The sequence below is a fragment of the Dendrobates tinctorius genome, unplaced genomic scaffold (assembly GCF_039654945.1).
Source record: "Dendrobates tinctorius isolate UK_male_01 unplaced genomic scaffold, ASM3965494v1 ptg000044l, whole genome shotgun sequence".
NCBI lineage: Eukaryota > Metazoa > Chordata > Amphibia > Anura > Dendrobatidae > Dendrobates > Dendrobates tinctorius.
Window position 1 is genome coordinate 21,748,388 of NW_027361712.1, and position 24,890 is coordinate 21,773,277.

The 24,890-nt window shown below is 50.5% G+C and overlaps 1 protein-coding gene across 12 annotated transcripts in view; it reads right to left on the reverse strand.

Annotated features, from left to right (window-relative positions):
* RBM23 (RNA binding motif protein 23) overlaps positions 1–24,890 on the reverse strand; it is a 69,519-nt gene that overhangs the window by 10,544 nt on the left and 34,085 nt on the right. For 8 of the 12 annotated variants that reach the window (XM_073575433.1, XM_073575432.1, XM_073575437.1 and 5 more), the window contains exons 6-11: positions 16,169–16,246; positions 15,143–15,202; positions 14,652–14,769; positions 14,422–14,574; positions 11,945–12,082; positions 11,800–11,865 (exon numbers count right to left, since the gene is read on the reverse strand). In XM_073575433.1, the coding sequence (XP_073431534.1) occupies positions 11,800–11,865; positions 11,945–12,082; positions 14,422–14,574; positions 14,652–14,769; positions 15,143–15,202; positions 16,169–16,246 (613 nt within the window). Of the gene's footprint in view, positions 1–11,799; positions 11,866–11,944; positions 12,083–14,421; positions 14,575–14,651; positions 14,770–15,142; positions 15,206–16,168; positions 16,247–24,890 lie in introns of all 12 variants that reach the window. The other 4 variants (XM_073575440.1, XM_073575441.1, XM_073575439.1 and 1 more) reach the window with 2 other exon arrangements.

Sequence of the window (24,890 nt, forward strand, 5' to 3'; positions counted from 1 at the left end):
AAGGAATCCGATTTGCGAAGAGACGCTGTTCTGTAAATGTATTTCCTGAGTGCCCTCACCAAATCCAAAGTGTGGAGAGCTTTCTCAGTACGATGATCTGAAGCTGGGCAGAACGAGGGCAAAACTATGTCCTCATTCAAATGAAAAGAGGTAACGACTTTAGGCAAGAAGGACGGAGACGTCCTCAACACCACCTTGTCCTGGTGGAAAACCAGAAAAGGAGGTTTTTGCAAGACAAAGCCGCCAATTCCGAAACCCGCCTTATGGATGTTATTGCCACAAGAAAAGCAACTTTCCAAGAAAGAAGAGTAAGTGACGTGTCCAGCAGGGGTTTAAAGGGAGCCTCTTGCAAGGCTCCTAGGACCAAATTAAGGTCCCAAGGCTCCAGTGGCATCTTGCAGGGAGGGACGAGATGTGACACCCCCTGTATGAAGGTCTTAACCTGCGATTTGGAAGCTATCCTTCGCTGGAACAGGACGGATCTTCCAGATGACCCTTGGGACTAGCGGAAGCGGCGGAAAAATATGAAGGAGCCGAAACCAATGCCATGGAAGCAGCAGGGCATCCAACCCGATGGCTAATGGGTCGCAGGGCCAAGCTTCGAATGCCGGAACTTTGGCGTTTAGCCTGGAGGCCATGAGGTCTACATCTTGTGTTCCCCAGCATTGGCAAATCTGCTGAAAGACTTCCGGATGAAGAGATCACTCTCCTGAGGCCAGGCCTTGGCGGCTGACAAAATCTGCTGCCCAATTCTCTACTCCTGGAATATGAACTGCAGAAATGACTGAATGGTTCAGTGCCAAAATATTTTCTGGAGGGTTAATTACCAACCCTCGGGAAGTGTCCAGCATCAACCCCAATAAGGAGATTTTCTGGGATGGGACTTGCTCAGGTTCACCAGCCAACCTAGACGAGTGAGAGTCCATGGTGATGCTGACACTCTGCGCAGGCCTGAAGGGACGATCGCTTGATGAGGAGATAGTCTAGGTAGGGCAGAATCACCACGCCCCGAGAGTGCAGAATAGACATGACGGCTGCCATGACCTTGGTGAACACTCTGGGGGCAGTGGCGAGACCGAAGGGCAAGGACGCGAACTGAAAGTGCTCGTCTCTGATGGCGAAGTGTAGAAATCTTTGGTGACCTGAGATGATTGGAACATGAAGATATGCGTCCTTGATGTCGACAGACACGAGGTATTCCCCTTTTTCCAGTGAGGTGATAACAGAAAGGAAAGATTCCATTCTGAAATGACGCACTCTGACAAACTTGTTCAATAGTTTTAAGTCTAGGATGGGATGTATGATTCCGTCTTTTTGGTACCACGAACAGGTTTGAGTAAAACCCTTTGAACCTGTCTGAGTGTGGGACCGGGATGACTCCGTTGTTGGCCTGATAAAATGGGGCTGCATGTACCTTTGTCTTTGGAAGACGGGACCAGAAGAATCGTGTTGGCGGGGGAGACACGACTTCTATTTTGTATTCGGAAGACACCAGATCTCTGACCCATTGGTCGTGAACGACCGCCGACCTGACGAAACAGGAGTAGACGGCCGCCTACTCTGTCTTCCGGATACTGCAATGAGTCATTGAGCAGAGAACTTGCGGGAAGAGGTACCCTTGGGTCCGGACCGTGAAGGTCTGTTTTTCCAGGAATTAGAGGGCTTGAATAGAGGTTGTGAGCCACTGTCCCTGCGCGGGGGACGGGCAGAGCTAGAGGAAGCTGTTGCGGACCTGGTATGGATTCTGAAAGGGCCGACTGGGTCTTTGCTGAGGAAGGAATTTGCTCTTTCCTCCAGTAGCATCTGAGATAATTTGGTCAAGCTTGTCTCCGAACAGATGCCCGCTCTGGTAGGGCAGGGAGGTTAAGGATTTCTTGGAAGCGGAATCCGCCCGCCACTCTCTGAGCGATAGGGCTCTCCTGATGGTAAAGGTGTTTGCGGCTGCAAGTGCGGTACAGTTAGCCGCATCTAGGGAGGCATGCACAACATAATCCCCTGCCCGGGTAATCTGGTAAGCGAGACTGAACGCCTCGGGAGGTAGTTTATTGTCTCAACCGGTCTCAGCTAGAACCTCTGCCCAGGCTACCATAGCTCTGGCCACCAAAGTGGTGGCGAAGCAAGGAAAGAGTGCTGCTCCAGCAGCCTTAAAGACTGATTGAGCAAGATTGTCAATTTGTCGATCAGTAGGGTTTGTGATGGACGAGCCGTCAAGACAGGAGGGTTTTGGAAGAGAGTCGTAATATGGGTTGATCTACTGCAGGGGACTTGGTCCATTCCTTTCGTAGAGTAGGTGTAATGGGATACCATGCTTCCAGCGATTTTTGCCATGTGAATTGCTTGTCCGGGCAACTCCTATGCCTTTGAACAATGTCTGTAAACTCAGGGTGGTAAGCAAAAACCATGTGAGGACGTATGTTTTTTTGAAGGACACCGAGTGATCCGGACTAGCTCCAGGTTAATCGCTTTCTCTCAGACCCTTATTGTCCTTTAATGAGAGAATCTAGAGACTCCTGGTACTCTACGGCCACATCGGACTCATTCTGAGTCGTGTTCGCTGCAAACCCCTGGTAAGGGGGAGTGGGAAGCAGAGCTTACGGACGTTGAGGCACAAGAGTGCCTGGGGGACGATTCATGAGGATGTTTTCTGGAAAATTGGGTATCTTCTGCTGCAGTCCGGCCCGTCTGAGGAAGACTCTTGCGTGGCTGAAGGGCCTTCTACGGGGAAGGGGGGGGGGGGCCCCCGGGGTAAGGTGATGTCCTGGCTTCAGGAGGAATCACGGAAGGATTCTATGGCTTTAGTCAGGGAAGCCATGGACTGTGCCAGGGACGTGGCCAACTCAAGTGGACTAGTTCCACTAGGATCTGCATTTGCAGGGGGCTCCTAGGCCGCACATGTTGCGGTACAGTGTCTGCGTGGTAGTGGGGCATTACATGCGGTACATGAGGCATGCACCACTATGTGTTTTATCTGCTTTTTTAGATGCCTTTGATTGAGACATTTTGCATGTAGGTGCTGCTTAGAGACTGCTGCAGGGAAGGGGTTAAGCACTGTATCAGCTTACCCAGGTCCTGTGTCCGTGCCCCCAGAGAAGTCTGCGCTGCTGTAGTGCCTGAAGACACAAGTGTGGTGAGAAGATGGTATCCCCGGCCTGTAGTTGACCGGAATTGGAGTCAGAAGGAAGGAAAGCGCTTCTCGTGAGAAACGAGAAGCACCAGCAAAAGGGGGCAGAGTCAGGGCCCGGGGTAGAACGTGGCAGCAGCGCTACTCGCTCAGAGCGAGAAGCGCCTAAAAAGTGGGCATAGCCGGCCGGGTGGGCAGAGTTTGGCCTATGCCCACTAGATGCCGGGACCTAAATTTGAGACCGTGGCAGCGTCCCGGTGTTGGCGCTGGGACGATAGCGGCGGGTAGTCAGCGCACATATCCCCCTGGGGTGCCCGGACATCCCACAGAACCCGGAGCACCTTCTGCCTTGGAGGAACCCTGTTGCCACTCACAGGGTATGAAGCAGCCAGAAGCGTGGTGAAGCAGAACCAGGTGCTGTGGCCAAGCTGGAGTTTATGTCCGCTAAGTTTTTTCCTCAATCCACCACCCCTTTGTTAGTGAGGTGGAGAGGTCTTTTTCGCCTCCTGTCATCATCCACATTCGGGCAGTGGTGGGGCCGCACGGACGCCGCATGGAGCCTCTGCATGTTAAATGAGGTAATTTCTCTTGCATGGAGGTGAGGCAGGGCATGGCATGGCCAGCTGAAAAACCTGGCTCCAGAAGGGGGTACTTGGGAGCGACACCCAATATTCCTGTCTGTTGCTGATGTGGGGAGAACGAACCCATTGAAGGGATCCATTGCCCCCATGGAGAGTCCAGGCCTGCTTTAAGGTTGCAGGAGGGGATACGGGGAGACGACACACCGCGTGCCAGCCTGTTGATGGGTTTGGGAGATCAAGACCTTGAAAGGCCCCGTCGCCCTTTGCTGTTGGAAGATTTTGTGGTAAAAAAATAAAAAATGGAATCCAGGTCTGAAACCAGACCATAGTACCTCCTCCAGCCACCAAGCAAGAACTGGTTCAGGATAGAACCAGCAGAGGGTGTTTGCTGTGGCGGAGGAGTTAATTTCGTTGTGTATTTGCTTAGTGTCCTCCTAGTGGCAGCAGCATAATACCCATGGTCCTGTGTCCCCCAATGAGGCGAAGGAGAAAACAGGATTTTTGGGTTGCTTACAGTAAAATCGGTTTCTCGGAGCCTTCATTGGGGGACACAGAGACCATGGGGTGTATGCTGCTGCCACTAGGAGGCTGACACTATGCACAAAAAAAGGTTAGCTCCTCCTCCGCAGTGTACACCCCATCGACCGGCAGGAAATTCCTCAGTTAGTGAGAAAGCAGTAGGAGAAGTAACAGAATAGATTGAAAAACAGAACAGACAACTTAACTGTAAATAACCAACAAACAGAAGAATAGGAGTTGTAGAACATGGGAGGGTGCTATGTCCCCCAATGAAGGCTCCGAGAAACAGATTTTACGGTAAGCAACCCAAAAATCCTGTTTTCTCTATCGCTTCATTGGGGGACACAGAGACCATGGGATGTCCCAAAGCAGTCCCTGGGGAGGGAGAACAAACTTCCATCAGGCCAGCGGACTCACCACCGCTGCCTGCAGGATCCTTCTACCTAGGCTGGCATCCGCCGAAGCGTAGGTGTGGACTTCGTAAAATTTCACAAACGTGTGAACCGGTGACCAGGTTGCAGCTTTGCAAAGCTGCAGCGCGGAAGCTCTGTGGCGCACCGCCCAGGAGGCACCCACTGCCCGGGTAGAGTGATCTCTAATTCCCGGAGGGGCCAATCGATGTTTGACCCGGTAGGCTTCCAAAATTGCCGATCTGATCCAGCGAGCAATAGTAGCTTTGGAGGCCAGCTGACCTTTCCGCGACCCCATCTGGAATGATGAAGAGAGAGTCTGTCTTCCGCAAAGGAGTCGTCCTAGCTAGGTAGACCTTCATCGCCCTGACCAAGTCCAGCTTGTTCAAGGAGCGCTGCCGAGGGTGAGTTGGACTCGGACAAAAGGATGGGAGAACAATATCCTCATTCAGGTGGAAAGTGGACACCACTTTAGGCAAGAAAGAGGGCGGAGTCCGCAGAACTACCTTGTCCTGGTGGAGTACCAAGAAAGGAGAGCGGCAAGAGAGGGCCGCCAATTCCGACACGCACCGGATGGAGGTGATGGCTACTAGGAAGGCTACTTTCCATGAAAGGAGAGATAGGGAAACTTCCCTGACAGGTTCAAAGGGAGGACCTTGCAGAACCTCGAGAACCTGATTAAGATCCCAAGGATCTACGGGCGCTCAGTATGGAGGAGCCGTATGAGCCACTCCTTGAAGGAAGGTTTTGACCTGAGGACGGGAGGTGTTATGAATGGGTCACCGAGGAGGAAAAAACAAACAAGCTAAGTCTCAGAAAACCAGAGAAGTTGGTAACTATGCAGATTGCAGATCCCTGAACTTAATCGCACAACTAGCAGTAGTCGTGGAGCGTTCCTACGATGTTCCTAGACGCCTCGTAACAACCGGAGAGCTACATAAGCCTAAAGCAGGAAAAGAGGAAAACTAACTGCCCCAGAGCAGACCCCAAAAGGAAAGACAGCCCCCCACATGTATTGACGGTGAAATAAGATGAAATTACAAACAAAGGCAGGAAAATAGGCTGAGCAAATGATGGGGGCCCGGCTAACTAAACAGGAAAGGAAAGACACTGTCTGCAATCTGCCAAAAAAACCTACAAAAATATTGTCCAACACTTCTGATAACAAAATTAACCCTGAAGTCACTAGACTTCTACACCTATATCAGCACTCTGAAATATTCTGAGACAGAGCAAAAAGAGGCCAATCCAATAAGGGACAAAAAGCAGCTTGGCAAATACTGATACATAGGAGTGGAAATTCAGCATAGCCCCAGCAGGGGCAGGCGGACCACACAAGAAACTGGACCAACAAGCGCAAGTGTGAACAATAGCAAAAAACAAAACTTAACTTGAGAAGACTGGAAGAGAGCTGAAGTCCAGGACCTGAGAAGCAGACTGAATCACCAGCACTAGGATAGGGCGTCGGCTGTCTTATATCCAGTCTGATACTCCAGAGATCCAATCGTTATCTTCCTCATCAGGTGGCAGATAACTACCACTTAAACCAACCTCACTACCTCCTGTCACCACCAGAGGGAGAACGGGAGGGGAACTCAACTGGTGGAGCCGAAAATGAGTTCATAACAGGGAGGACAACGTCTTCTGAAATAAAATGGACAGCACCGAAACCTGACCTTTTAAAGAGCTGAGAGCAAGGCCTGCATCAAGCCCTGCCTGAAGAAACGCCAGGACAGAAGGGAGTGAAAAACGCATGGGCGGAATGTCGTTGGCCTCGCACCAAGTGAAATAGGCCTTCCAAGTAAGGTAATAAATTTTGGAAGACGATGGCTTTCTGGCCCGGATCATGGTATGAATAACTCGATCCGAAAAGCCTGATTGTTTCGAAACCTCGGTCTCAACAGCCATGCCGTTAAATTGAGCGGCCAAGAATTGGGGTGGCAAATCAGACCTTGTCGTCGAGGTACGGAAAAAGAACGAGACCTCTGATTCTCAACAAAGCCATCAACGCCGCCATGATCTTTGTAAATACTCGGTGCGGTGGCGAGACCGAACGGCAGTGCAACGAACTGGTAATGTTCCTGGCGAATCGCGAAACGCAGGAATTTCTGATGCCCGGAGAATATGGGAACATGTAGATAGGCATCTTGAATGTCTATTGAACACATGAACTCCTGCGTCTCCATGGAAGCGATTACCGACTGAAGAGACTCCATTCGGAAATGACGAAGTCGGACTCTCTTGTTGAGTAACTTGAGGTCCAAGATGGGGCGAACTATACCGCCTTTTTTTGGCACCACAAACAGGTTTGAATAAAACCCTGTGAAACGTTCTGATTCGGGAATGGGCACAATCACTCCGGAACTGAGGAGAGAGGCGATGGACGCAAAGAACCCCGGAACTAAGGCAGGATCTTTTGGAGGTCGGGACTCGAAGAAACGATCCCGGGGACGAGAAACAAACTATCTTGTATCCTGATGATACAACTTCCCTGACCCAAGCGTCCTCTACTGAGGCAAGCCAGACGTCTCTGAAGAAAAGGAGTCGACCTCCCAATTGGGAAGGACCCTCGGGAGTTCGTTGATAGTCATGCTGATGGGGACCGTCCAGATCTGGAGGCTCTGCCCTGGGAGGAGTGAGATCGCCAGGAGGGAGTGGGTCTGAAAGACACCTTTTTTCTATCCTGGCGTGCCTACGCTCTCTGTTGGTTAGAGAAGTTGTCTGCCATATTGAAGCGGCAGAAAGTCCGAAAGGGCCGAAACTGACGTCTTAGCGGAGGTCTGCGAGGCTTGGACTGAGGGAGGAAGGAACTAGTGCCTCCAGTGGCGTCCTTAATAATCTGGTCCAGCTGGGATCCGAAGAGACGCGCTCCCTGAAAAGGCAGATTGGCAAGGGACTTTTTTGAAGACAAATCCGCCTGCCAAGCCTTGAGCCAAATTGTACGTCGGATTGCCACCACGTTGCTTGATGCCTGAACTGCGCAAAACGCAGCATCCAAGGAGGCAGAGAGCAGATAATCCCCTGCATGGGAGATCTGGTTGGCCAGTTCGGCCAATTGCTCTGGCTGGGCCTTATCTAGGATGCCCTTGCGGAGATCCTCTGCCCAAGTGGCTATGGCCTTCGCCACCCAAGATGAAGCGAAGGCTGGGCTTAGCACCGCTGCAGCCGCTTCGAATGTTGACTTTGCTAAAGATTCTATAATTCTATCATTAGAATCCTTTAGTGACGCCACACCTGAAATCGGGAGGACCGTGTTGTTAGAAAGTCTGGACACGGGTGAGTCTACCGAGGGGGAAGCAGACCAGTTGTCGGTGAGCTCTTTGGCAAACGGGTACAGCACGCTGAGGCGCTTCCCTCTTTGAAAGCGCCTGGTCGGATTTTCTCTTTCCCTGATAAGGATCTTGACAAACTCAGAGTGGGAGGCAAAGACCCTGGAAGGTGTTTCTGCCATCTGAACGAAACCTCCTGCTCTGAGAATTTCGCAGGGGAGTCTGAGATTTCGAAGGTGTGGTTAATCGCAGCAATGAGGTTCTGTACCGTAACCTTCATGTCCGCGTCCTGGTCTGAATCCGCGGTTCAGGAAGGACAAGAAGAAAGGCGGAGCGAGCTGCCTGAACCAAGGGAAACCTCCCCCCCTACCCAGCCACAGGTCAAGAGAGGCAGTGGGAGGGCCTTGGAACGGGCGGGAGCGCAGCTGGCCTATGTGAGTGAACGGGGGGCGTGGCCGCGACGAGCGCGAAGGCCCAAAACGAAGCCGGGGACTAAATTTGAGACGGCGATCGCCTGTCAGCACGGGGCGTCGCGGAAGTCCCGTAACGCTGCCGCGGCCACCCACAAGGAAGACACTGCCAGAACCATGCTCTAAGATGAAGCCCCCGATGAATACAGGGGGGGGGGAGGGGGGTTACCGCAGCCGGGGCCTAGATGAAATGAGGCGACCGTCGGGAGGTGCGGGCTGCATATAAGAACCTGCGGCGCTGGTTCTTATACGCTCCATAAAAGGTACCTTCTTTATCCAACGCTGTCTGTAATTTTTCCCGTGTCCGCGCCTCGTCCGACCGACAGGCTCTGGTGCGCGAGTGGGTGGGACGCGGGGGGCAAGGACCACCTGTTGCTGGCATGCACCTGTGCTGCGCTTCTGGTCCGCACGGAGAGCTATGAGGATACGGGGTGACAGTACACGCCGTACTCATAGCCTCTTTGTGGGAGTACAGTTGTGCCTCTTCACACTGTATCCCTCCGGAAACCTGAAAAGGAACGACGCACATCGAGGTAGATATGGGTCTAATGAAAGACCCGTGTCCACCTCCTACTGACACTAAGCTAAACTGAGGAATTTCCTGCCGGTCGGTGGGGTGTACACTGCGGAGGAGGAGCTAACTTTTTTGTGCAAAGTGTCAGCCTCCTAGTGGCAGCAGCATACACCCCATGGTCTCTGTGTCCCCCAATGAAGCGATAGAGAAAAAACGTTTGGTTTTAAAAGTAAATTTTGTGGAAAAATGTAAAATGTTGATTTTTTCCTTCCACATTGCTTTAGTTCTCGTGAAGCACTTGAATGGTTAATAAACTTCTTGAATGTGGTTTTGAGCACCATGTGAGATGCAGTTTTTAGAATGGTGTCACTTTTGGGTATTTTCTGTCATACTGACCCCCCCAAACTCACTTCAAATGTGAGGTGGTCCCTCCAAAAATGGTTTTGTAAATTTTGTTGGAAAAATGAGAAATTGCTGGTCAACTTTTAACCCTTATAACTTCCTAACAAAAAAAAAAAAAAATCTTTCCAAAATTGTGCCATGTAAAGTAGACATGTGGGAAATATTATTCATTAACTATTTTGTGTGAAAATTCTCTGATTTAAGGGTACAAAAATTTAAAGTTTCACAATCACAAAATTTTCAGAATTCTTTGCCAAATTCCGTTTTTTTTTCATAAATAACTCCAAGTCATATCAAAGAACTTTTACCACCAACATGAAGTACAATATGGCACGAAAAAAAATCTCCGAATAACCGGGAACCGTTGAGTTCTAGAGTTATTACGTCATTAAGTGACAGTGGTTAGAATTGTAAAAATTGGCCCGGTCATTAAAGGGAATCTGTCACCCCTTTTTTCGAATATGAGCTGCCGGCACCAATATCAGGGGCTTACCTACAGCATTCTGTAATGCTGTAGAGAAGCCCCCGATGTAACTTGAAAGAGAAGAAAAAAAATTTGGGAGGCCAAAAAAAAAAAAATAAAAAAAATAAAAAATAAATACCCCCATATATGTGGCATTGCTAATCCCCACCGATCCTTAGGTAATTGTAACTTTTCCAATTTAATTCTGGGCATACCCCCCCTTCCAAACCAGGTCCCTAAAAATATTATAAAATTCTTCTAAACCAATATTTAGGAATCCATACTAGAGAATTATGGAGAATGTATAAAACACCGGGCATAAGGCCTGATTAAGTTTGTTCTCCCTAATGCAGACAGTAGTGATTTCCCTCAGGCACTATCTTATGTTAGTCACTATATGGATGAGATTTAGGGAAATATAATCCTGCGTTTTCCTTGTAATGTGAATACCGAGGTACTTTTCAAAGGCCAGTGTGTCTCTTCGCCTAAAGAAGCAAGGCAGATTTGGACCAATTAATAGTCAAGCCCGAAAATAGCCCAAACCTCTCAATAGCTTCCATTATAGCAGGGATTGAGGTACTTAAATTAATATACATAAGTAAATCTGCATATAGTGCAATCCGTTCATCCTTGCCCACATATTTAACACCTTCTATTCCTGAATGCCCTCTAATACTACAGGCCAGAGGCTCAATCGCCAAAGCAAAGAGCAACGGTGATAATGGGCATCCCCACCTCGTCCTGCCATGTAGTATTAGGCCAGAGATAGACATTAGCCCTTACTCTAGCTGTCGGGGCCTTATATAATAGCCTAACCCATTTAATGAAATTAGGCCCAAAACACATTTCTTCTCGAATCGACCACAGATATCCCCACTATCGTAAGCCTTAGTGGCATCTAGTGAAAAAATAAGCCTTATTTTTAGGCTCCCCTTGAGTCGCCTGTATGGTTAGGAACAGTCTATAGCAGCACATAGTTCTAATCCGGGTCTCCTGCGAAGCCCAGCCCCAGGTCAATCTTCACAGAAGAACAACCATAGCTGAATGCCACTGCAACTCATTAACACCCCATGATCACATCATATGGGAGATCTAGCCAGCCAGAAAGGAACGCCAGGCAGGATTACCATATTTTTCGGACTATAAAGACGCACCGGGCCATAAGACGTACCCCAAATTTTCGGAAGGAAAATAGTGAGGGAAGAAAATAAATGTGTCAAATGGGGTCCGTCTTACAGTCCGAATTCAGCTTACCAGGGAAGGGATCGGCACAGGTGGAGGAGTGGTCACAGCGGGCGTTCGGTGTTCCAGGCTGGTGCTGGCTCTGTACTCCGGTGCAGTGGTTCTCTGTGCTCCGTGGGGGGCTCCGCCGGCATTTCGTCAAAGCCTGGAGGTCCCCGCACATCCATTGCTGCCATGTTGCGGTGGCCGCCGGGCTGGCGCATGCTCAGATTCAAATCTCGGCAACGAGATCTGAATCTGAGCATGCGCCGCTCCCGGACCGGTGGCCATCTTCCCAGAGGCCACCGCAACATGGCAGCCGCAACATGGCAGCAATGGATGTGCGGGGGCCTCCGGGCTTTGACGAAATGCCGGCGGAGCCCCCCACGGACCACAGAGCCGCTTTATCGGAGCACAGCCCGCCACGCCACCACCACATCACAGAGGCCCACCGCACCAGCCTGGGAAGGGAACAGTCTATAGCAGCACATAGTTCTGCATCAGGACCACCGCCGCTGCCACAGGATTTGTAAGTATATTGCGACTAAGACGCACCCCCATTTTCCCAAAAAAATTTTGGGGAAAAAAAGTGCGTCTTATGGTCCCAAAAATACGGTATGTGGTTTAAACGCTGCTCTCAATCATTAACAGTATCCAGTGACGCTTGCTGCCGTTAGAGATTGTTTCACACAGCCATCTTCTGCTCCTAACTTATGTGGAGCAGGCTCTGCTCCTGAGCCTGCACCATACACTCACACTAAGACATGAGTGGGAAGCGGTTAAAGATAGAAAGTGTTATTAAATGACAATATAACCCTTAGACACTTACAGTTATAAAACCATAGCCCTTGGATCGTCCAGTGTCAGGTTCTCTCAATAGTTGAATATTCTCAATCTGTATGAAGATCATAAACAAATTACCACCTGAAATAGTTCAATCATATTTAGTTACCAAAGCAAACAGATAAGTTTACCCTTCCAAAGGGTTCAAAGATTCCTCTCAGCATGTCCTCTGTGATGTTGAAGTGTAAAGATCCCACATACAGGCGCGTGGGTCCAGAATTACTTCTCTGCATATTACTCGCCATCGCAGCCAGGCGGTTCTTCTCAGCCTTAAAAAAGAAATGCAAGAAATAACTTTAGCAAATGAACAGAGATCTACGGTTAACTGAACTGTGATAGCTTAGTATTATACCAATATCTAACCCACTCCTTTGCATTATGGTTACTACATACATGCAAAGCATTTGTTGGGAGTACATCACAATGTATAACAAGGGATGACGTTACTTTTGTTGGTAGATTGGAATGGCTATAACACCAAATGTGTGTTGCTTATTGTGATGTTTGCCAAAACCCCCTTTATAGACATATAAAACGGGACTCCCATCTAATGTTTCTCACTTAAGGGGTGTCATGTCTTCTAATGTATTGTTGACATGTAATTCAGTGTCAATAAATACTTCGACGATTTCCCGCAGAGTGCGACTTTTTCCTTCTGGACACCACTAATGTATTGTTAATCTGTAGGTTTGAGTTACAATGGTGCCCAGCTGTAGTACTACAAGCTCAGCAACCAGGAGAAAATTAATTTCTTTTCCCGCTCAAGAGCCGCCAGCTTTCAGTCAGAGGCATGCCCAGAGCAGCTACATTCACTGCTCACTATACAGCGAGTGGTGACTGTAAGCACACCCTGGCACTTTGACATCTCATTCCGCATTGCCTCTGTGGACAGAGAACGATCAAAGCGCCGATGCGTACTGACCTGTGACAGTAGCTGCTCCAGATCATCTCTATGACTGAAGGCCAGTAGTACTTGAGAGGAATAAAGTGAATTTTCTTCTGGCAGCTGCACTGTCAGTAAGACAGACGGACAGAATTGTAACTATTACATTACATGTTGAGTATTTTGACATCAGTATTTGGAAGCCCAAATCAGGAGTAGAACACTCAGAGGAAAATCTAATAGAAACACGTCACTACTTCTGGATTTATCACCCACTCCTGGTATTGGCTTACAGATATTGATGTGAAATACTGACCAGATACTGAACGTGTGAATGTAGCCTTAATATGTATATAAACCCTATATTTGCAGCTTAATAGCATTCAGGAACATAACAGGTTTCCTTTCATTATTAGCTGAGGTCCAATCTATGGCCCTTCAGCACTGTTGCCTAGTCAGCCACAAACGGTAATTGATGGGGACCCAGTGGCTGCAAGTGATTGCATATCATTGTAAAATACCAGTTCATAACATGGAAATAGTCATAAAAAAAAATTGTACTGCTTTTGACAGCCTCACTGCAACACTTCTAATTACATGTTAAGGATTCATTAAGTACCGTACTTGCCAGGTTTCAATTCATGCTAATGATAGGTCACAGTAATACAAAGGACCAAGGACAGTGCTCTGTCTGAAACCAGGGTTGTGGAGTCGTGAAGTTGGGAGTCCATTTTGGTGGAGTCGGCATAAAACATATAATAAAGTGGGTACAGTAGTACAATGCAGGATGTGACGCTTCATATCCAAACTTCTGGATAATGTTATTTGCTTTTACATTCACATATACCGTTATATCACACAATATTAACACCTACAGGACCCATGTTTTACTGAGGAAAACCAAGTGAAGGTCACCATTGTTTCCTATGGAATATGATATCTATATACATAATTGCCTTGTAACGTTTTCATTTCCGTCTGGATGTCCCCGAATCCCACAATCCACCGCGCCGACCGGAAGTACGCCGAAAGTCATATTGAAATACCCAAGTAAGGGGTATTTCAATAAGGCACCCGCTGGTGGTACCAGGCCCTTTCACAGTACCACCAGTGGGACACTGCCGGGACCCCCCCCCCCCCCCAGACCCCGCCGCCACCTCCGTCAGAGCCGGCAGGAAAGTCCGCGGCTTGCGGCCTGTGCACAGGCCTCAAGCCGTGGACTTTCCTGCTGGCTGCCGCCAGGACCCCCCCCCCACCGCTGGCCACCCAGCCAGACCCGAACACCGCCGCTGGCCACCCCGCCGGACCCCCCCCCCCACCTGTCACAGCCGGCAGGAAACACCGCGGCTTGCAGCCTTTGCACAGGCCGCAAGCCGCGGACTTTCCTGCCGGCTGGCCGCCGCTGAACCCAGACAACATTGCGACTGCAAAACCGCGCTCCTTAAATCATCATTACTAGTAATGATAGTGAATGAGATCATATGTTGACTTACGGGGCGCAGTGTGACCACATTCATTAGTTGTAAATTAGCAGTGCTACGTTGCAGCATTATATTAACGCCTAGCCATAGATTCTCAGTGCGGCAAAGCCTGCCCCCATCAGGGCGTCACCGCCCTCCCGATGCGATAGCATCAGGCCTCCATCTAGTTCATAAATAATTGGTATTGCTAGAATACCACATTAAAGAAAAAATAAAAACCACCACTTTCAGAGTTTGCTCTTACCTGTGAAGCCTGCACAATAATAGGTACACCCAACAGCCTTTGCCCAGTTAGCCCAATGGCTAAAGGTACAGATTCAATGTCAACAAATTCAACATATGCTATACCCTTTGACCTTCTTGAGTTTTTGTCAGATATCATCCTTACATCACGCACCTAAAATAAAATTAATAAGTTCAGAAAACAAACAAAAAAAACGCAGTTATTACAGCAATTCTCAAGAAGTGACTAACTTTGCCAACTGCTGAAAAGAAGTCTTCCAAGTCTCGGGGATGAATGCGTGCGGCCAGCTGCATACAGAACACTGTCCGTGCATCTCGCTCTTCTGGGGTCGTGTTAGGTTCTGGTTGCCTAAGGACACAGTGGAGGTTATACTTTTTAGTTTCAAGATAAAGCAATCCAAGGCTATGATCATACACTGTACAACACCCACTTAAAGCACAGCAAGAGACAGTACTCGCACTCAATGAAGACACACCAAGTACTCCCATTGAAGGTGGTCTCACAGCAGAAAGGCCTAGATTGGCTACAAAACCCTGTACACTTAAGATGAAGAACAACAGTACTTGATCATGCAGCCATGTTGTGATTTTGCAGTGTTGCCATGCAGATGCAGCCATACATAAGGTTAGAGTCTTCTATACAGCTCCTGTAAACACATGCAAAGACCTGGAAATAACTGAGCACCCCAGGGACTAGAGCTTTCTAGCAAGCTGGCACATACCTCAGTGGACTTTTATCTTTCTGTCGAGGACTGCGACTCTTGCTACGTGTGTGAAGCCGTCTGCTGATGAAGAGTTCAAAATTTATCAATATCAGTATGTATTACTCAACACAACGGTAGGTAAACAAGTGTGTGTACAACAATTATAACCAGCAGTATAAGGCTGTGTGCACACGCTGCGGATTTTGCTGCGGTTCCGCAGCGGTTTTGGCCGCTGCAGACCCGCAGCAGTTTTTGCTGCGGTGTACAGTACCATGATTCCCTATGGGAATCAAAAACCGCAATGCAGACGGTGCGGATTTTTCCGCGCGGATTATCTGCGGTTTTCAATCCGCAGAAAGAATTGACATGTCAATTCTTTCTACGGATTCTGCTGCGGTTTGCCATCTCCTCCATTGAGGAGATGAAAAACCGCAGGGCAGAACCGCAGAGCAATCCGCAGGTATTTTGACCTGCGGTTTCACCTGCGGATTTTACAGAATCCGCGCGGATGAATCCGCAGCATGTGCACACAGCCTTAAGTATTCGGGTAACATACTTGGAAGGCTATAGCTCTCCATCTTAACCCCTTCTCGACAAACAACGTAAACACAAGTCATATGTCGTGTCCCTCCCTTTGAAGACACGCTGATACCGCATCTTGCCCCGCACATAACAGCTGATTTAATCAAATCAGCCATCATGTGCTTTAACAGCCGCCAGTGGAGATGTGCTCCGTCCGCAGCCGTTACCCTGTTAAATCACGCTGTCACTCTTGACAGTGGCATTTCACCAACTGGGGCACGCGTTATTCCATGCTCCCATCAGCATGCCCATAACTTGATCACAGGGCACCGATGGGTTGCCATAACTGTGGATCTGCTGATGACTTAACCCCCATGCCTGTCATTATGGTGCTCTCATGAGCACAGGCCCAAAAAAAAACAGAACAATTGTTGAGTTGCACTATCACCGCACTAGGAATTTTTTCCTGTTTTTTCAGTATAGTAAATGGTAAAATGAAAAAGAGGGATTTTTGGTACTTGCCGTAAAATCCTTCTTGGAGCCTTCATTGGGGGACACAGGTAACCATGGGTGTATGCTGCTGTCGCTAGGAGGCTGATACTACGCAAAAAAAAAGAAAAAGGAAAATAGCTCCTCCTCACCAGTATTCACCCACCGACAGGCACAAAGCAACTCAGTTGGTGTTAAAGCAGTAGGAGAAGCAACCAGAAGCACAACATATGTACCAACCCAAAACAAGGGCACATAGGCCAATAATGGTACAAACATTAGAGAGGGTGCTGTGTCCCCCAATGAAGGCTGCAAGAAAGATTTTACAGTAAGTACCAAAAACAGGGATTTTTGTGATAACTCACCGTAAAATCCTATTGTCCGAGACGCTCATTGGGGGCCACAGATACTGTGGGTGTATGCTTCTGCCGCTTGGAGGCTGACACTAAGTGAAAAAGAGGTTAGCTCCTCTTCCGCCCCCTCGCCCTTATTGCGGGCGGAAATCAGTTTGGTGCCAAAGCAGTAGGAGGACAACAAAATCAGCCTTAATACAGGTACAACATGTCCAGAAAAAAACACCACACTTATATCAAATAAATGTGTATTAAACAAAACTGAAGCCACCTTGGCTAATAGGGTGGGTGCCGTGTCCCCCAATGAGAGTCTCGGAGAAAAGGATTTTACGGTGAGTTTATCACAAAAATCTCTGTTTCTCCTTCGCCTCATTGGGGGACACATACTGTGGGACGTCCTAAAGCAGTCCCTGGGTGGGAAATTGACTCACCGATCCAAGCTACATGCACCTCTTGTTTAAAGGTGCACCACCGCTGCTTGGAGAATCCTTCTACCCAGGCTTGCATCTGCTGAGGCCCGAGTATGGATATTGTAATGTTTGGCAAAAGTGTGCAGGCTGGACCAGGTAGCTACCTTGCAAACCTGTTCCATTGAAGCTTGGTGCTGAAGCACCCAAGAGGCACCCACTGCCCGAGTAGAGTGCGCTTTGATCCCTGCTGGAATGGACACGCCTCTAATGTGATAGGACTCCTGAATAGTCAAACAAATCCATCTGGCTATGGTCGATTTTGAGGCAGCGAGTCCCTTCCTGCGCCCTTCGGGGAGCATGAACAGCGTGTGTCCGTCTGACGAAAGGGAGCCGTCCTTGACACGTACCTTCGGAGGGCTCTTACCAGGTCTAACGTGTGAAGAGCTTTTCCCACACGGTGCACTGGTGCTGGACAGAATGAAGGCAAGACAACATCCTCATTAGTGTGAAATGGACACAACTTTCGGCAGAAAAGGAGGGGCTGTTCTGAGCACCACCTTATACTTATGGAAAGTGAGGAAAGGAGCTCAGCAGGATAGGGCCGCCAGCTCCGAAACACGCCTGATAGAAGTTATGGCCACTAGGAACACCACTTTCTAGGAAAGGTACTTAAGACATCCTGAAGTGGTTCAAATGGAGCTTCCTGCAGAACACTTAGGACCAGGTTAAGGTCCCAGGCGTCCATAGGTGCCTTATAGAGAGGTACCAAATGGGAGACTCCCTGGATGAACGTCTTCACCTGCAAATTGGTAGCAATTCTGCACTGGAACAGAACGGATAAGGCCGATATTTGTCTCCTGAGGGAACTTGGGGCCAAGCCTGAGTCTAGGCCCGACTGGAGAAAGGCCAAAATGTTGGGAATCGAGAATCTCAGTGGAGAAATACCCCGGCCTCGACACCAAGCAAAGAATACCTTCCAGGTGTGGTGGTAAATTCGTGCCGAAGCCGGCTTCCGGGCGCTAACCATTATAGCGACCACCTTGCTGCCTGGGTTAGAATCAAAGATTCAACGGTCATGCCGTCAAACACAGGGCCCCCGAGTTCGGGTGGCAAATCGACCCTTGGGAAAGTAAATCTGGGCGCTCTGGCAGACGCCAAGGAACGTCGGCGAGCAGCTGCATTAGATCTGCGTACCACACTCGACGGGGCCAATAGAATCGCCGGAACCCCTTCCGTCTTGATCTTTTTGATGACTCTCTGAAGTATTGGCAGTGGGGGAAATAGATATGGGAGGCGAAACTGGTTCCATGGCAGGACCAACGCATCCACAGCAATTGCCTGCGTGGCCCTGGCCCGAGCGACATATGTGGGCACCTTGGCGTTCACTCTGGAAGCCATCAGGTCCACATCCGGAGTTCCCCACAGTTAACAAATCTGCTGGAAGACCTCGGGATGTAGCGACCATTCTCCGGACGCAAGACCCTGCCGGCTGAGAAAGTCTGCCGCCCAGTTTTCCACGCCCGGGATGTGAACTGCCGAGTTCACCGAGTGATTTGCTTCGGCCCACTGAAGAACGTGCCCCACCTCGCACATGGTTGCTCTGCTGCGGGTGCCCCCTTGATGATTTATGTAAGCCACTGCCGTGGCGTTGTCCGATTGGATCCGGACGGGGCAGCCTGCTAAGAAGTGATGAAAATGTTGCAGAGCCAGCCGGATTGCTCTTATCTCCAACAAGTTGATCGGGAGGCAGGTCTCCTGCGGAGACCACCGCCCCTGGGTCGTGTGGTGGGGAAACACCGCTCCACAGCCGAGGACACTGGCGTCTGTTGTCATCAACCGATGGTCTGGTGGAAAGTGTTTCCCCTGGGTCAGAGAGGAGCTGGTTATCCACCACCCGAGCGACTGCCTGACTTGAGAGGACAGTCGGCACCGCCGATCGAGCGTGAAAGGATTCTTCTCCCAGGCTGACAAGAGGGCGAAGATGGAACTGGGCGAACAGTATCGCTTCCATTGCTGCCACCATTTTCCCTAGAATCCTCATCCCAGAACGAATGCTATGAGGGACTGGTTGGCGAAGTGTCCGGACCCCCTGCCGGAGAGCCAGCGCTTTGTCCTGAGGGAGAATTACCAACCCTCGGCAAGTGTTGAAGATCATTCCTAAGAAGGAAATCCTCTGAGCTGGTACAAGGGATGACTTTAGCATTGACCAACCATCCTAAGCGGGCAAGAATATCTAGCGTGAAGTTGACATTTTCCTCACATGCCCGTATTGAAGGGCCCTTGATCAATAGATTGTCCAAGTAAGGCAAGAGGACTATGCCTCGAGAATGCAGTATGGCCATGACAACTGCCATAACCTTTGTGAACACTCTGGGAGCCGTGGCTAGCCCGAAGGGTAGCGCTACGAACTGAAAATGTCGACCGTTGATGGCGAAACGTAGAAACCTTTGAGGAGGAGGAAAAATGGGAATATGCAGATATGTGTCCTGAATGTCGATCGAGGCCAAGTATTCTCCCTGCTCCATGGCCGATATGACTGAACGGAGAGACTCCATCCGGATGTCTGATCCTGATGAATTTGTTCAGAAACTTCAGATCCAAAACAGGTCTGACAGACCCGTCCTTTTTGGGAACCGCAAACATGTTGGAATTGAAGCCCTGAGCCCTTTCGTGCTCTGGCACGGGAACAACAACCTCGTTGTGCTGGAGAGACTTGATAGCTCCTAACAAAGCCCTTGCCTGGGTATCCACCCTGGGAAGACTAGAAAGAAAAGACCGTTTTGGAGGGTATCTGACAAATTCTATTTTGTAACCTGAGGCTACCAACTCCTTTACCCATGCGTCGCGTGCGGCACTGAACCATACGTGGCGAAACCAGAGTAGTCGGCCGTCCACCTTGCTGGTGTCGTCTGGCAAACGCCTCGAGTCATTTGGCTGACGATCTTTGGGATCTGGATCCCCTCGATCTGGGCTCTTGAGTACGCATTCTCCCCAGTGGGTTGGGTTCTATATGAGACCTGCCGCTCCCTATCCTGGTTAGGGCGGCCTGAAACTGCAAATTGGCCACTGTGGTCCACCCGGGGTTGCGAAAGGCCCGAAAACGTGCCTGAATAGGGTGGCGAAAAGGCTGTTTGACCTATTGTTGAGGGAGAAAACCGCTCTTTCCTGGAGTCGGAGATAAGTTGATCTAACTTCTCCCCAAATAGACAGCACTGATAAGGCAGGGAAGTCTAGGACTTTTCGGAAGTAGAATCGGCCCGCCATGTCCTTAACCACAGAGCTCTTCTGATAGAAATTGCGTTAGCGGCAGCAAGTGCCGAGCAATTGGCCGCATCCAAAGATGCATTGATTACGTAGTCCCTGGCCATCTGACTCGCGATCTCCTATATCTCCGCAGGTAGATCTTGCTCCTGCGTGACCTTGTTTAATGATTCTGACCATGAGATCATGGCCTTGGCTACCCAAGTTGCTGCGAACGAGGGAGAGCGTGCTGACCCAGACGCCTCATATACTGAGCGAGCTAAGCTCTCTATGAGGCGATCCGTGGGATCCTTAATAGAAGAACCACTAGGTACGGATAAGAGTTTTAGTGGCTAGGCGCGAAACCGGTGGATCCACCATCAGAGTTTCCATCCATCTTTTCCGGAGGTCCGGAGCAAACGGATACCTTGTTTCGAGTGCCTTTTGACCCGAGAAACGCCTGTCTGGACATTCTCTGTGTCGCTGCACTATGTCCTCAAACTCAGGGTGAGAGGAAAAAACTCTGTGCGGCCTCTTCACTCGCTTAAACGCCACCTTATGCCCCATAGCCGCTGCGGGATCATCCGCAATCCCCAAGGTCTGATTGGCGGCTTCTATGAGGCTGTCCACTGTTTCACGTGACCCTGGAACATCCAGGTCAAGGGGCTCGTCTGAGTCGAAATCTGACGACTGCTCGCTATCAACAACTGGTGACGGGGAGCAAGAAGCAGAACTTACGGATGCCAAAGCACCAGATGGACTGGGCGACACCGCATGGATTATTTTCCCCGGGTCTGTTTGACATGAGAGCGGCCCCTGCAGGCCGAAGGCTCTAGTGAGGTGGAGGTTCCCTGTAAGGCTGGCGAGCCACTGTCCCTGCCCCTGTCTGGGGCCTGAAGGGACTCGATTGCACTCGTAAGCGACGCCATGGACAGTGACAGGGCCCACTGCGGGGGATACGGCACATTAGTCGCGGTCGCAGGGGAGGGCTCCTTGGCGCGTTTGGACTTGCAGGCTTCGCATAATCGCTTGCTCTGCGCCCGCGTAAACGCAGCCCGACAAGAGATGCATTCAGAGTAATAAAACGTGTGCGTCTTTGTTTTCTCGGACATGCTGTATCTGACCGGACTGCTGGGGAGGGAGGAGGTAGCACCTCGTTTTTTTCACGTAGCGTGGCCTCTCGGGCAGTACTTAACCCAGTCCTGTGCCCCCACGAGTCCTGAACGTCTTTCTCATCCAAAAATGCGCACCACAGCTGTGGGGCGGGCCGCAGATGAACCGCTCCAGGGGCGATACTTCCGGCCTTGCCGCGCTCCGAAGACGGGGGCTTAATTTTCTCCCACCGCCGCTCAGGCCTGAGGGGCGGGCTGCCGGAAGTGACACCCGAGCCGGGAGGCGGGACTTCTGGCTGCGGCCTAGCTCCAGCTAAAGCCGCGGCCACAATTAATCGCATGCCCACGGCTGGGGAGGGGCACACTCCCACAGCACCGAAAATGGCGCTACTCACTGCCAGGGGGCTGCTGCTGTTGCTGGCCACCGGCTAAGGGCTCCAGCCCTCGGATTCCTGCCGCAGGAGCCCTCCCAGGCCATCCACCTCTGCCGCTCCTCTTCAGCTTCCCAGCTCAAGTATGTGAGGGGGCCTTGAAAAATAGGGTGCCTGCACCGTCCTAATTCCGTCTAACCCCTACAGGGGGTGAGGAGAGGGACCGTCCGCCGCCTTGCAGCACCGCAGTCTAAGCATTGGTGGAGCAGTGGGGGGCCACACGGACTAGTCTTGTGCCTCTGTACAGCCCATGGTTTCCATACCTAGGGGTGGTCAGGGCTAAGTCCAGCATTGTGTCCCACGTCGCGGGAGAGGAGGTGACACTCACACGTGCTCGCCCGTTGTTGGTTTGGGGAAATCGGATCCTTTCAATAGGATCCGTTGCCCCTGTCTAATCTTCATGGGAAAAAAAAGCAAAAAAAAGTCTGGAAAAAAAGACCAGACGTGTGCCTCCATGGACACTAAGCAAAAAACGGATTTCCGCCGCTATAGGGGCGAGGGTGTATACGGCGGAGCAGGAGCGAACCTCTTTTTTTTCCCCCCACTTAGTGTCAGCCTCCAAGCGGCAGAAGCATACACCCACAGCATCTGTGTCCCCCAATGAGGCGAAGGAGAAATCCCTCTTATCGCTTCATTGGAGGACACAGGAAACCATTGGACATCCAAAAGCAGTCCCCAAGGGTGGGAAAAAGAAAAGAAAAAAAACTGGACTTCGGTCGGCCGGAGGGAAACCGTCGCCTGCAGTACCTTCCTACCCATGCCTGCGTCGGCCGAGGCATGGGCATTAACCCTGTAAAACCTGGCAAAGGTGTGTAAGGACGACTAGGTTGCAGCTTTGCAGATCTGCAAAGCCGAAGCCTGGTGATGAGCAGCCCAGGAAGCCCCCATGGCCCGGGTGGAGTGAGCCCTCACTCCCGGAGGAGGCCGTTTGTCCTGAACGCGGTATGCCTCCAATATCGCCGAACGAATCCAATGAGCAAAAGTGGATTTAGAAGCGGAGAACCCCTTTCGACGACCTTCTGAGACGACAAATAGGGAATCGGACTGACGTAAAGAAGCAGTCCAAGGAAGGTAGACTCAAATAGCTCTGACCAAGTCCAGCTTGTGGAGGGACTTTTCCAGGGAGATGAACTGGAGAAGAACATAGAGAAGAAAGGATGGATGATGTCCTCATTAATGTGAAAGGCAGAAACTACCTTGAGCTACTTTATCCTGGTGCAGGATAAGGAAAGGAGAACGGCAGGACAATGCTGCCAGCTCAGAAACCCTCCTAATAGACGTAATGGCGACTAGGAAGGCCACTTTCCAAGACAGGAGAGAAAAAGAAATATCCTGAATTGGCTCAAAAGGCGCACGCTGAAGGGCGCAAAGAACAAGATTGAGATCCCATGGATCCCCCGGAGAATAGTAAGGTGGCGCCAGGTGGGCGACGCCCTGAAGAAAAGTCTTCACCTGGGAAGGGAAGCCAGATCCCTCTGGAAGAGGACAGAGCAGACACCTGTCCCTTTAGGGCAGGGTTCCCCAACTCCAGTCCTCAAGGCCCACCAACAGGTCACGTTTTCAGGATTTTCTTAGTATTGCTCAGGTGATAATTGGTTCACCTGTGCAATACAAAGGAAATCCTGAAAACATGATCTGTTGGTGGGCCTTGAGGACTTGAGTTGGGGAACCCTGCTTTAGGGTACTGAGCGATAGGCCCGACTCGAGACCCGTTTGGAGAAAACCAAGGACGGAAGGAAGGGAACATGACATTGGAAACAAACTGTTCTCACACCACCGGAAGAAGGCCTTCCAACATCTGTGGTAGATGCGCAAGGATGCTGGTTCTCTCGCCCTAATCATGGTCTGGATGACCTTGTGAGAAAAACCAGCTCCCTTCAGGACAGTGGCCTCAATGGCCATGCCGTTAAACTCAGACTGAGAACTCGGGTGGAAGAGGGGGCCTTGCGAGAGAAGATTTGAACGGTCTGGAAGCCTCCAGGGGACGTCCATGGGCATGTTCACCAGCTCCGCATACCAGGCCGTATTGGCCAGTCTGGAGCTATTATCTTTTTTACGACTCTTGGGAATCAAGGGGAGAGGGGGAAAAAAGATAGGGCAGCTGACACTGGGACCATGGGATAACTAGAGCATCGCACCAGATGGCCATCAAATCCTGGGACCTGGCTACATATCAAGGATCCTGGTGGTTCATCAGAGATGCCATTAGGCCAACATCCGGAGTGCCCCATCCCTGACATATTTGGCTGAAGACAGCGGAGTTGAGAGACCCTGACGACTCAGAAAATCGGCTGCCCAGTTTTCCACTCCTGGAATGTGAACGGCTGATATGGCAGACATGACGTTCCGCCCATCGCAGAATCTTTGTCACCTCGGCCATATCCTGCTTGCTGCGAGTCCCGCCTTGGTGGTTTATGTAAGCCACGCCTGTGGCGTTGTCCAACTGAATGCCGACCAGCTTGCCTGCGAAGAGGGACTGCCAGCGGAGAAGGGCGAGAAAGATTGCCCTGATCTCCAAGAGATTGATGGGGAGGAGGGCTTCCTAAACGTTCCAGCGACCCTGTGCTGTGGGATGAAGGAAGACCACCCCCCCAATCCAGGAAACTGGCATCGGTTGTCATGACCTGCCACCGGAGAGGGAGAAAGGACCTCCCTACGTGCAGGACTGAGGCAGATAGCGTCCACCATGTCAGAGACTGCCTCACCTTGAGAGGTAGAAGTACCCATCAGTCCAGGGAGACGGTTCTCTTGTCCCAGGCAGACAGGAAAGCCAGCTGGAGAGGACGAGTGTAGAACTGGGCATAAGACACAGCTTCCATGGAGGCAATCATCTTACCCAGGACCCTCATGCAGGAACGTAAGGGAAGGTGAGCTGGTCACCTTAGAGAGCGGATTCCCTGAGGGAGAGACAAAAACTTCTTTAGGAAGGAAGACACGGGCCTGGTTCGAGTCAAACTCCATACCCAGGAACACCAGGCGCTGAGCTGGGATCAGGGAGGATTTCGCTCTGTTGACTATCCAACCGAGACGGATCAGAGTGATCCAGAGACTCTGGTCGCAATCTCGGCGGGACGGTCCCTTGACAAGGAGATCGTCCAGGTAAGGGATTATGAGAATCCCCTTGGAGCGAAGAATGGCCATGACTTTCGTGAAAACTCTTGGGGCAGACGCCAGGTCGAAGGGAAGGACCGTGAACTCAATGATCCTCC